This window comes from Arachis ipaensis, chromosome B2, assembly GCF_059453495.1.
Source record: "Arachis ipaensis isolate K30076 ecotype BB chromosome B2, ASM5945349v1, whole genome shotgun sequence".
Lineage (NCBI taxonomy): Eukaryota > Viridiplantae > Streptophyta > Magnoliopsida > Fabales > Fabaceae > Arachis > Arachis ipaensis.
The window spans coordinates 117,727,622-117,740,871 of NC_142437.1; the positions used below are offsets into that span (position 1 = coordinate 117,727,622).

At 41.4% G+C, this 13,250-nt stretch overlaps 1 protein-coding gene across 1 annotated transcript; it reads left to right on the top strand.

Moving 5' to 3' along the window:
• Positions 1-607: 607 nt before the first annotated feature.
• On the top strand, positions 608-2,625 carry LOC107627865 (uncharacterized). Its single transcript, XM_016330683.1, has 2 exons — positions 608-1,603; positions 2,164-2,625. The coding sequence occupies exons 1-2, from the start codon at positions 608-610 to the stop codon at positions 2,623-2,625; spliced, it is 1,458 nt and encodes a 485-aa protein (XP_016186169.1).
• The last annotated feature ends 10,625 nt before the right edge of the window (positions 2,626-13,250 follow it).

The window sequence follows — 13,250 nt, forward strand, 5'->3', positions numbered from 1 at the left end:
CAAAGAAAGCAAGAATAGAGGATGAAAATGCAGTTGAACAGATGGTGGAGGGCGCCAGCATACAAATGGTACCCAAGGCACCATGAGAACTATAGTTTGGAATTTTTGGGGTTTGGGGAGACCCCTGACAATTCACACCTTAAAAGGGATCTGTAAATCCCACTCCCCCGAGATTGTGTTTATAAGTGAAACAAAGAACCAATCTCGACAGGTGGAAGCAAAATTTTGGGTATGCGGCTACGAAAACTGGCATATTGTTAACCCAACAGGAGTGGCAGGAGGACTTGTGCTAGCTTGGAAGGATAGCATCAGTGTTCAAATTATTAGTAGTGGAGAATTCTTTGTGGCAGCCGAAATTAAGGAAGTCGGAAGCAGTGAGGTATGGGCGTTCATTGGTGTCCATTTGAGTTGTTCGGAACAAATTCGATCCTTGCAGTTTGAGGAGCTTACAACAATGAGCCAACACCTGGAAGGAAAAGTGGTAATAGCAGGCGATTTTAATGCTATAACAAGTCAAGCGGAAAAGGAGGGTGGAGGCCAAAAGTCAGCAACCACCATTGCAACATTCACCAATTTTATTGATAGTAACTAATTAGTGGATATTGGAATGGTGGGGCGCCCTTTCACGTGGACAAATCGAAGACAAGGAGAGGATTTGGTGAAGGAGAGGCTTGACCTCTATTTAGTTGGGATAGAATGGAAGTTGAAGTTTCCGAATGCAGTGGTGCACAGGCTCACAAAGTCAGGCTCGGATCATGCTCCAATTTTGATGGAAACTGAACCTCAATGCTGGCATAGTAAAAGGCGGTTTAAATACCAGGAACGTTGGTGTGGAGAAGAGGATGTCATAAGAATTGTCAGTGAAGTGTGGAGAATGGAAGTTGTAGGCTCGGCTATGTTCTCCTTGGGCCAAAAGTTGAAAGTTTGTAGACATAGACTAGTTCAATGGCAGAAAACTCACAAAGCAAACTCCCAGAAAGAAATTGAGGACCTTCAAGCTAAACTAGAGGAGTTGCGGGTGGCTGGAATCAATAGGGGAGAGGAGGTTACCTGTTTGGAGGAGAAGTTACAGCTGGCATATTTGAAAGAAGAGAGCTATTGGCGAGAAAAATCTAGAGTCAAGTGGCTAAAAGAAGGAGATCAGAACACTAGATTCTTTCACCAGAAATTTCAATCAAGGATGCGAAGGAACAGAATTTGGAGATTAGTGGGGAGGGACAATGAGATTGCATCGAAACTTGAGGATATTGCAAAGGTAGCTGAAGACTACTTTTGCGATATTTTTACTTCTTCTTGTTCGGCTGATCCGAATCCATACTTAGAGGATTTGGAGCCTAAGGTTACAGCTTCCATGAACCGTAGGATCCAAAGGCCAGTAACTATGGACGAAGTCAAAAGAGCTATATTTAGTGTTCATACTCAGAGTGCTCCTGGTGATGATGGGTTTACAGCTAAGTTTTTTCACTTTTTCTGGGATATAGTTGGAGGTGACGTTTTTAAGGCAGTGAGAAGTTTCTTTCACAGTGGCAGAATTCTAAAAAACTTCAATCATACTCAAATTTGTTTAATTCCAAAGGTGCCAGATGCCAGTGATATGACTCAGGTACGACCAATCAGTTTGTCTTCAGCTATGTATAAAATTATTTCTAAAGTTATGGTGCACCGATTACAAGGTATTATGAATAAAATTATAAGCCCAAATCAGAGTGCGTTTCTCAAAGGTAGACTCATTTCAGATAATATTCTAATTGCCCACGAATGTATACACTATTTGAAAAATAAGAGAAGTGGGGCAGAGCATGAGATGGCTATTAATCTAGACATGAGCAAGGCTTATGATAGGGTTGAATGGAATTTTTTATGGTATATTATGGATAAGCTGGGCTTTGATGCTAAGTGGATTAACTGGACTAAGGAATTGGTAACGACTGTTTCTTACTCTGTCATTGTGGAAGGTCAACTTTTTAGCTATTTTAGGCCAAATAGGGGCATCCGACAGGGTGACCCCCTATCTCCATATCTCTTTCTTTTTTGTGCAGAAGGGCTTTCCTTCTTGCTACACAAGGCAGAGCAAAACAGATTAATTCAAGGAGTTCAAGTTAGTCGGAGATGCCAAACAGTTAATCACCTTTTGTTTGCTGATGATTCAATCCTTTTTGCAAGAGCGCACCTAATACAAGCCAAAGTATTCTAGAATTGCTAGAGATCTATGAGGGTTTCAGTGGGCAAAAAGTCAATTTGAATAAGTCGGCTATCTTTTTCAGTCACAACACACCTCAGAACACAAGACTAGCAGTTGCTCAGACACTAAATATTGAACATATTGGAGCACAAGACAAATACCTGGGACTGCCCTCTGTAGTTCAAAAATCAAAGAAAGCAACCTTTGGAGCTATCAAGGATAAAGTTCAAAAGAAGATTATGGGTTGGAAAAGAAGTCTATTGTCATCAGGTGGTAGGCACACGCTATTGAGAGCGGTGGGGGAGGCGATTCCTATTTATACACTCTCTTGTTTCAAGCTCCCAGACACGCTGTTGACTGAGATTCATAGCATGCTCTCGCAATTTTGGTGGGTCAAAAAGGTGCAGAACGAAGAATGGTTTGGATTAAATGGGACACAATGACGAGACCGAAGAAAGATGGAGGGCTGGGAATCAAGGACCTAAGGGCGCAAAATTTGGCTTTATTAGGCAAGCAATGTTGGCGCCTAATGAAATACCCTAATTCTACTCTATCAAGAATGCTCAAAGCTAAATATTTCAGATATACAGATTTCCTACATGCAGAGATAGGAAGCGTACCATCGTGGGGTTGGAGAAGTGTTCTTGAAGGCGCATGGTGATCGAGAAAGGCTTGGTATGGAAAATAGGCTCTGGCACTAATGTTCGCATCTTCCATGACCCCTGGCTCCCACCACCAGTGCCCCTTAATGTCCCTCAAAATGCACTCACAATCCTGTCAAATCTGCAAGTGTATTACGTTAGTGCGTTACTAAATCCTGATAGAAGTTGGAATAGAAATCTGATTGAGTCAATTTTTTCAATTGATATATGCAATAAAATTTTTTCAATCAAACCAACAGAAGAGGAGGATGAAGTTAATTGGTGCTGGACAAAATATGGTATATATGAAGTTGGGTCAGGATACAAAATTGTTTATGGATTCTTTCATTCTCCTACTTCATTGAGACCCCAGAACATACACAACAGAGTCTGGAATAGCATTTGGGAGTTGAAATTACCACATGAAATTAAGATTTTTCTATGAAAAAGTCTTCATGAAAAGCTTCCGGTGTTGCAACAAGTTCACAGCCGGTTCGCATCCACTCCTGCCACTTGTCCAAGATGCATGTTGAAGGCTGAATCAATTTCTCATGCTTTGTTCTAATGCCCCCTGTCTTCAATAATATGGAGTCTAAGCTTAATAACCCCTGACCTATGGATGAGAGAAGAAGAGACCTTTTTCAATTGGTGGCAAAAAGTCTTATCCTGGGCAGCGGCTCAATTCGACGGTAGACAAAAGACCCTCCTCATAGCGGCGCTGTGTTGGAGCACTTGGAAAGCGAGGAATCGGTGTGTTTTTGAGAAGGTAATAAGCCCGGCACCAGAGATAGTGAAAGAAGCCAGCAATTTAATGCGTGAACTCGTGAGCCATACCTGATAGATGCTGATAATTTTCTTTACTCTTACTTTACTCTTCTTTAAGCTCTTAGTCTTTCAGTCACAATTGGTGATAAATGGGAATACCCAATTCTTTTGTACTTCCTTATAGAAACACTTTTATTTTATATTAATAAAATAACATTTATCTTTAAAAAAAAATAAATGACATAAATTTGATGGTTTATAAAATGAGTATGTGAAATATTATATATTTTTTATTTAAGGTGCAAAAATGGTACGAAATATAAATTTATTTAAAAGAATATATTATTGCACATTTAAACAGTTTTTAATATGCAAATTTTTTTATTATTATCAAAGAATTTATAATTTTTTTTTTGGGTAGTTAGTATTATTATTTTTGTTGTACATGATTAACATTAATATAATTAATTTTTATTGTTGCACTGTATTTAGTCGTATAGTTTAATTACTGATTTTATTTGTTAATAATGCTTAACGAAGTGAGTTTTTAGTTTAAAAACTTAAATTTTATTCATCAAGCTATTAGTAAAAAAGTTTTTAAAAATTAAAAAAATAATAATAATCTTTTTAACTAAAAAGTAATAACAGAAATACAGAACAAACAAAAAAAAATAAAAAACAAGAAACTGCTTAAGAAATAAGACAGTTTTGCTAAATGCTACTCTCAAATTCTAAACTAATCGAAAGTTTTACTTGGTAAGTATGAGTCTTCGTCGCCGCTTTTGCCATGATGTCTGCCACAAAGATCAACTGGAGGTCAACACGTCATTTTTAAAACATGATGTCCTGAATTTTCAGTACCAAAGAATCAACAAAATCAGAGTTATTATAGAAATTATTGATAACAGTAAAGGCATCCACACAATCTATTTCACAAATAGCATCTCTTTGTCCAAAGTTCCAAACTAAAAGATATCCTCTCCAAATAGCAAATAACTCTCCTTACAGAATATTACGACTCTTAATCGTTCTAAAACAGTCTCGTTGCCAACCTCCATTCTAATTTATGCTAAGTGCTAACACAGGCAAAACCAACACGATCACCAATACTAGGATAATTTGCATCACAATTAATCTTAAAAGTAGCTACCGAGGAGAAAATTCATGAGCCACTAATGGTAGATGGGATAGAAATTCGTTACAACTCAAAAACATTTCAAAGCTCCCTTTTCCAAAAACAAAGTCATACTAGTCACCTTATTCAGTGGCCAAAACTCGTGTGGATGAAATATCTCATTATTCCTAGAACGCCAAATCCGCTATAGACTAGAAAAGAATCTAAAATGGCATTCTTTGCTATGAAACAAAAACCGGTTCATCAAATCTAGAGGTTTATTAGAAATCTCCAAAGCCTGCCAAACTAGCTGAGCTTTTGAATAGTCCCGAATACAATGAACAACCAGTTTCTTACCAGAAAAACATCATCGACAGCTGTCCGTCGGTGAGATAACCTCCTGAAACAAAAAGTAGCAGTGGGCAGAGCCTCCCTAAGATAAAGCCAGATCAAGAATTTATGTTTTTTCGGAACACGCTGACGCCAAAGCCAATTCCCCTGGTACTCCCAACCAAATTTCTTCTTACTGAGCCGCAAGTAATCACTACGAGAGTCATAAACATTTGACGTCGCACCACACCAAAACCACCCTACCATTGAACTTGCTTGCACATCCGGAATATAGAAAAGAATGTTGTTTTGCAAAAACTGGTTTAGAGGAGAATATATATTCTGAAGGTGCCACTGTCCAGATGACCAAAGATCAAAGATCCGAAAATCTGAATCAGAAATATGAACATAATCCATTTTATGACAAAGATGCCTCTCTTTTCTCCAATTAGAATATCGAAAGTTCTGGTTTAGATCCCTAATGCGCCAAACAAAGCCTTCAAGAGATCCCATGTTTTACATATACTCTTTCAAACATAAAAGTCTTTGTCTCGAGACCTACTAAAATAGTCTCCAAGAGAGGAACGGTATTTTTCCGCAACAATTGAACCCATAACTTATTTGAGTGATGAAAGATTACCAAACTATATTTTCAAGAAGAGCAACATTAGCACAAAACGGATCTCGAATCCCCATACCACCAACCTTCTTAGGGGTCACTAACACCTTCCAACTAAACAGATTCATGCCTCTACTATCATCTTGACCTTTCCAGAGAAAGCTCTGCATTATAGATTCTATCTTATTAGATATCCCTTTAAGAAAGAAAGATACTTGCATGCGGTAAGAAAGAATCGCAGCCACTACTGAATTGATCAACATAGTCTTTCCGCCTTGTTAAGCAATTTTCCTTTTCAGCTGGTTAGCCTCTCTCGAATCTTGTCCAGAATATCATTGAACGTTGCTCGTGTCACCTGAGAGTGACAAAGGGTAACCCCTAGATACTTGTCAAAGTTCTTGACAAATCTGATAGATGATACCCTAATAAAAATCTCTTTTCTTATTGTTGAGACATTCTTAGAACATAGCACTTTAGATTTCTCCACATTAACCTTCATCCCAGATGCAGTTATTCAAAAAAACCATTACATTTTGAACTTGCCATTTTTCAGCTTTACAGAAAAGAAACAAATTATCGGCAAACATCGAATGAGAAATTCTTGGACCCCCTCTAAAAACAACAACCGGCTTCGACAAGTCCCTATCAACTTGATGATTAATAAAACAGAACAATCTTTCCATACATAGCACAAACAGATATGGCGACATTGGGTCTCCTTGTCTGAGTCCCCAGCTATGAGTGAAGCTATTTAATCTCTCCCCATTTTACAGGATAGACAACGACGAGGCAGTGACACAACGCATAATCAGATTGATTATAGGGGTAGGAAAGCCAAAACTCCCAAGGGTATGTTCAGAAATCTCTAATCAACTCTGTCATAGGCTTTCTCCATATCAATCTTAAAGGCTAAAGTACCTTTCTTCGACTTTGTTTTCTTCATAAAGTGGATAACTTCTTGCGCAATAATAATGTTGTCAGGAGTTTTCCTTCCTGGAATAAAACCTCCTTGAAGGGCCCAACAATGTCTGTGAGATGAAAACAAAGTCTATTATCCAAGACCTTTGTTATAATTTTGTAAACCACATTATAGAGACTGATAGGTCTAAAGTCCTTCATGAAAATCGAGGCTTCTACCTTCAAAATAAGAATCAGGAGAGTTTTCATTATTCTCGGATCAATATCCATACCAGAGAATGCTTGACTAATCATAGTCCAAACATCAAAATCAATAATCTCCCAATAATCCCTTAAAAAGAAAGCCTGAAACTTATCAGGATCTTACGCCTTAATAGAATGCATACTAAAAATAGCCGACTTAACATCCTCCAATGTAATTGGCGCTATAAGATTACAGTAAGTATCCTCATTTAGGGAAGAAAGCGGCACTTCACCAAGACATTCCAAATCCACATTTTTCAATTGGCGGAATAAATTTTTAAAAAATGACTCAAATTCCCTGTAAAGGACATCCAGATTCGTTTCCCACATTCCATCCTGAAAAAAGAGACCATAAATTTTGTTATGTTTCTTCTACACCAAAGTCTGAATATGAAATAAATTAAAATTTTTATCTCCGAATTTTATCCATTGTTCTTTAAATTTTTAAAACTACAGAAATTTTTCTTACGCACAAAAATGTTATGTAATTATTAATTAATTATCACTCTTTTTGCTGCATAGAAGAATCTTTCATCATTTTTAGCCGCTTTTATAAGAAAATTAATTTAACGCTCTAACTCGCTTTTCCTAATAAAAATATTGTCAAACACTTTAAAATTAAATTTTAGAGAATTTTTCTACGCTTTCAAAAGTTTACCATATACCTACTGTTACGGTGGGTAACCGGAGATTAATGGGCCGGATGGCGTAGGTTGGCCCAAACGTGTGAGGGAGGTGGCTATCGAGTGGACCTGGTACTCGGTGTTCCTCCGTCCGACTTGTGCGTGAGAAAGAATGGGGGGTGGTACCTGCAAAGACACTCCGATGCTTAAGTTAGCAAGAGTGGGAGCAGGTTAGAATGTATATTGGAACTTAGTGATACCTGAGGGGTGTCAGGGTATTTATAGTGGTGAACCAATAACCACCGCTGGAGTAGTGCCACCTTTTTAGGTGGATAACCGTTCCCATATCTTAGGGGAGTTAAGATATGGCTCTATGAAGTGGTTAGAGAGTTTCTAGGGGCAGTTACTCATTTAAATGAGTGTTATCTGCCAGCTGACCCTCGTATCCGACTTCCCAGGAACAGGTCGTGTTCAGTACCGACTTCTGGGATGAAGGCTGGTACTGGGGAGAGGGTCAACCCTTTGGGTTGGGCGTCTTTGCTTGGGTCCTGGGCCCTATTTATTGGGCCAGGGTATGAACAGTGCCCCTACTCGAGCCCAATTTCTTTTTAAGAGTTGGGTTCGAGTATTCAACTCGGGGTCTTGGCCGATTTGCGAGAGGACCGACGTGATGGTTTAAGAACCGACGTGATTTTTGTTTGACCTTTCGGTTCTGACGGTTACGTCTAATCAAGCGTCGTGTCCGTTGGGTGTGCGTAGGGATTTAATGGCCTTGGTAACGGTGCACCTTTATTAAGGATTGCCCCCATTTTACCATTATGCCCCTAACGTTCTTATAAATACTTTTCCCTCTCTTTCGTTGTTTCGTTTCTGCGATCTTTCAAAATTTCCCTGCATTCGTTCGTGTTGCATTTCTTGCATTTCGAAGGTTTTTACTTCCTCCAGTCTTGATTTCAGACTTAAAGGTTAGCTTTTTCCCCTTCTGTAACATGCTTTCTATTTGCGTGCCTTTATCTTGTAGGTAGATTGGTTTGTAGGCTTTAGTTCCGTACCCCTTCCCTTAGAGACCGTGTGTTGATTTTCCTTTTCTTTTGTAGGTTTCTTGTCACCCTTTTTAAGAAAAGAAAATGGCTTCCGTAGATGCTCTCTCCCAGTGGGTTGATGTTACGGTCCTAGGGGAGGAGCCCTCAGTTGATACTGAATTTATCACCCACCTTCGTACTCACTATAGAATTTGTACTTCTGAAGAAGATGAGCCGAAGTACGAGTTGGTAGTCCCGGGTCCAGAAGACCGGGTTTGCTTCGGGAGGGCCGACGAGACGGCCCCTCATTTCTTTTTTATGTATGAGAGTATGGTCACTCGTTTGGGCGTTTTTCTCCCCTTTTCAGAGTTTGAAATGTCTGTGTTGCGTCATTGCCGGGTTGCTCCCACCCAGCTTCACCCCAACTCTTGGGGTTTTTTGAAAATTTACCAATTTATCAGCCAGGCCTTAGAGTTCCCGACTTCTCTGAGGATTTTCTTCTATCTCTTCCACATGACCAAGCCCTTCAGTGGGTTAAATAATAAGCAACAGTGGGTGTCCTTCCGGGCCATTCAAGGTCGGAGGCTTTTTACCCTTTTTGACGAATCCTTTCATGATTTCAAAAACTATTTTTTCAAAGTTCAAGCAGTAGAGGGTCACCACCCCTTTTTCCTGGATGATGATTCTTCTCCCCGATTTCCTTTATATTGGCTGGAGGCCTCTCCCTGCGAGAAATATGGTCTGGACGACCTGGATGAGGTGGAGGCGGCCATTGTGGGGTTCCTCCGAGAAGTGTGGGGGAGGGCCCCATACTTGGATACTAAAAAATTTCTCCAGGGGTCGCCGGCCTTTGTCCAGTCACAACTAGGTAGCTTTTTGCGTTTTTCACTTATTTCCGACTTGCAATTTCTTTTACCGACTTGTCTGACTTTTAGCTACCAATTTGTTTTTGCAGAGATGGCAAAGAAAAATGCTCAAGAGTCTTTCCAGAGGGTTCAGGAAGCCAAGGCGAAGTCTCGCGCCAGATCTGGTGGTGCTAGGGTGGTTGTCTCTCCTTCTCCTCCTCCTCGGAATGTTGGGACTCCCTCCCAACCTATTGTGATTTCTTCCTCTGCTTCCTCTCTGCCACCCCCTTCCGTCTGACCTACTCCCAAACCAGAGCTGAAGAAGCGCAAGACCTTAGAGTCTGGCGCTTCTGGTGAGGCGGACGCTCTTGCGTTCGTCCGAAAGAACATCTATCCTCATGCTCGTATGAGTATGGATGATGTTTCTGTTCGGCACTACCTCACCACTGTGGTTGAGGAGAGTCTCAAGACGGCGGGGGTTTGTGGCAAACTCTTGGATATATTTGAGAAGACTCCTATCAGCTCTTTAGGGACGACCTCGAGGGTCGAGGAGCTGGAGGGTAGGCTTCGTATATATCAGGAGCATGAGAGGGAGTTGGAGGGGAAAGTCGCCAAGCTGAAGGAGGAGAGGGACAGCCTCCGGGAGAAGGGGCAGAAGTTGCAAGCCCAATGCAACATGGAGGTGGATTTGAGGAAAGCAGCGCAAGCCAGCTACAACAGTTTATTTGTTGATCTTGTGTCTGTAAAGAATGACTTGCTGAATGCTCGGAAGGCCTATACCGAGTTGGAGGACTCTATTACGGATGGTGCTGATGAGGCCTGGAGGGTTTTCAAGGAGCAGGTCGGAGTTATTGCTCCTGACTTGGACCTTTCTCCTTTGGACCCTGATAAGGTTGTCATTGATGGTGCCATCGTGGATCCTCCTGTCCCCGTGGTGGAGTCTGAGTCTGATTTGAAGACTCGGGGGCAGAGGATCATAGAGTCCCCTCCTCGCTCTAAGGACACTCCGAGTTCTTCTGCTGCTCCTCCGACTTTCTCTCCAACCCCTAGTCTTGGTGGTGGTGATCCTCCTACTCTTCTTGCAAAGAAGTGATTTGGCTATTGGGGGTCCGGCCTGTGGACCCCCCCCCCCTCTTTAAACTCTTTATATTTATTTGTTGGTGTTTGAACAATTTTTGGCCTTTTAAGGCCGTAAACAAAACAATTTATGATGCCCCTTTTTTAATAAGAGTTTAATTTAGCGTTTTAAATAAATGCCCTTTTTGGATAAGGGTTTTGAGTTACCTTATGCGCGCATGCTTTTTCTGTTCGTGGTTCTTTTGCCTCTTTGATCTTTTCTGAAAAAAACCTTTTCTTTGGGGCTTGCCTGCTTTTCTGAATTTCCTTGATCCTCAAGGTAGCCTTACTATTTTTCTTAGTTTTTTCTTATCTCTTTTCGTTATTCCTAGTACTCAATTTTGTTTTATTGAGTTTTTCGTGACTTAGGCTACTTTTGCGATTCATTTTAATTTTACTCGGTTTCGCATTCCGTCTTGTGAGTCGGACTGCTCCCGAGTTTATCATGATCGACTTCTATAGCCTCTTTACGCCAACTTGTACCTCGTCGTTTTATCCTGACGACCATCTAGGTCGGTTCATGGGATTTTCACGTTTTGTCGAGCTTAAATCGGCGCGTTTCGTAGAAAGAGAATAAAAAGGGAATTTAAGAGAGATATTTAAAATGAAAGAGATCTTTATTAATTGAAGAGGTAACTTATTGCTAATAAGGGCTTTTGATTATTTATTTTCCCTTAGCCCCTACTATGATGCCTCATTAAAAACCCTTTTCAGAAAAAACCCTTTGCTTTTGGGAAAAAATCATGAAATTGGGAAAAGAGTACATCAGGGAGTAGGGTTCGCTTTTAGCTGTAGTACCTTTTCATATTACAAGCATGCCATGACCTTGGTAACTCGTTGCCGTCGAAGTCGGTTACCCTATAATAGCCCTTTCCTAAGACCTCGTTGATCTTGTATGGCCCTTTCCAATTAGCAGCGAGCTTTCCTTCCTCTGATTTGTTGACTCCAATATCGTTTCTGATTAGGACCAAGTCATCTGGGGTGAAACTCCTTCGAATGACTTTTTTGTTGTATCTCGCGGTCATCCTTTGCTTCAACGCTGCTTCTCTTATCTGGGCTTCTTCTCGGATTTCGGGGAGCAAGTCGAGCTCCTCTTTGTGCCCCCGTATATTCCCGATCTCGTCGTGGAAAATTACTCTTGGGCTTTGCTCATTGACCTCTATTGGGATCATGGCTTCTACGCCATAAACTAGTCGGAAGGGTGTTTCTCCAGTGGCGGATTGGGGGGTTGTTCTGTAAGCCCAGAGTACTTGTTGGAGCTCTTCAGCCCAAGCTCCTTTCGCGTCTTGTAATCTTTTCTTCAGCCCTGCCAGTATGACTTTGTTGGCTGCTTCGGCTTGCCCATTGGCTTGTGGGTGTTCCACTGAGGTGAACTGGTGTTTGATGTTCATACTGGCTACTAGGCTTCTAAAGGTGGAGTCGGTGAACTGGGTTCCGTTATCTGTGGTAATGGAATAAGGTATCCCATACCTTATGATTATGTTTTTGTAGAGGAACCTCCGACTTCTTTGTGCAGTGATGGTGGCCAGTGGTTCTGCTTCTATCCACTTTGTGAAATAATCTATTCCCACTATTAGGTATTTAACTTGTCCTGGCGCCTGGGGAAAAGGACCTAACAAATCCATTTCCCATTTTGCAAAGGGCCATGGGGAGGTGACACTGATGAGCTCCTCTGGGAGGGCCACGTGGAAATTTGCATGCATTTGACACGGTTGGCATTTTTTCACAAAGTCTGTGGCATCTTTCTGCAAGGTTGGCCAGTAGAATCCAGCTCGGATCACCTTTCTGGCTAACGATCTTGCTCCGAGATGGTTCCCGCAGATTCCACTGTGTACCTCCTCTAATACCTCAGTGGCTCTTGAGGTCGGCACACACTTTAACAATGGTGTCGATATCCCTCTTCTATAGAGAATATTTTTCACCAAGGTATAGTGTTGCGCTTCCCTTCGGATTTTCTTTGCCTCCTTTTCCTCCTTGGGGAGGATGTCGAATTTCAGGTATTCGACCAAGGGGTTCATCCATCCGAGGTTTAATCCGACCACTTCAAAGGCTTCTTGTTTGTCTTCCATTTTTACCACTGAAGGTTCCTGGAGAGTTTCTTGGATCAGGCTTCTGTTATTTCCCCTAGCTTGGTACTTGCTAACTTGGATAGGGCGTCTGCTCTGCTATTTAGGTCCCGAGTTATGTGCGTGACCTCGGTTTCTGCAAAACGCCCGAAGTGCTCCAGAGTTTTTTCCAAGTATTTCTTCATATTTGGGTCTTTTGCCTGATATTCTCCACTTATTTGGGAGGTCACCACTTGAGAGTCACTGTATACCATTACCTTGGTAGCACCGACTTCTTCTGCCAGCTTTAATCCTGCGATCAAGGCTTCATATTCTGCCTGATTATTTGAAGCTAGGAACTCAAACTTGAGGGAGACCTCTATCTGGGTTCCCCTTTCGTCTACCAATATTATGCCTGCGCCGCTTCCTGTTTTATTGGAGGATCCATCCACGTAGAGTTCCCAAGTAGTTGGTTTATCCTCTTGATCCCCTGCATATTCCGCAATGAAGTCGGCGAGGCACTGGGCTTTAATCGCCGTCCGAGTTTCGTACTTCAAGTCGAATTCGGAGAGCTCTATTGCCCATTGAACCATTCTTCCTGCAACATCCGTCTTTTGGAGGATTTGCTTCATGGGTTGGTTCGTTCGGACTCTTATTGTGTGAGCTTGAAAGTAAGGCCGTAGCCTTCGAGAGGCTATTACTAAGGAGTAGGCAAACTTCTCTAATTTGTGATACCTTAGCTCAGGGCCCTGTAGAACTTTACTGATGAAATAGATTGGGTGTTGAC

What these genes read in the sequence shown, in the direction of transcription:
- LOC107627865 (XM_016330683.1), top strand. Translation starts at nt 608, where the DNA reads ATGGTGGGGCGCCCTTTCACGTGGACAAATCGAAGACAAGGAGAGGAT. An exon ending in ATGCCAGTGATATGACTCAG is followed by an intron (nt 1,604 to 2,163) that starts GTACGACCAATC and finishes CCTTTTTGCAAG; the next exon opens with AGCGCACCTAATACAAGCCA.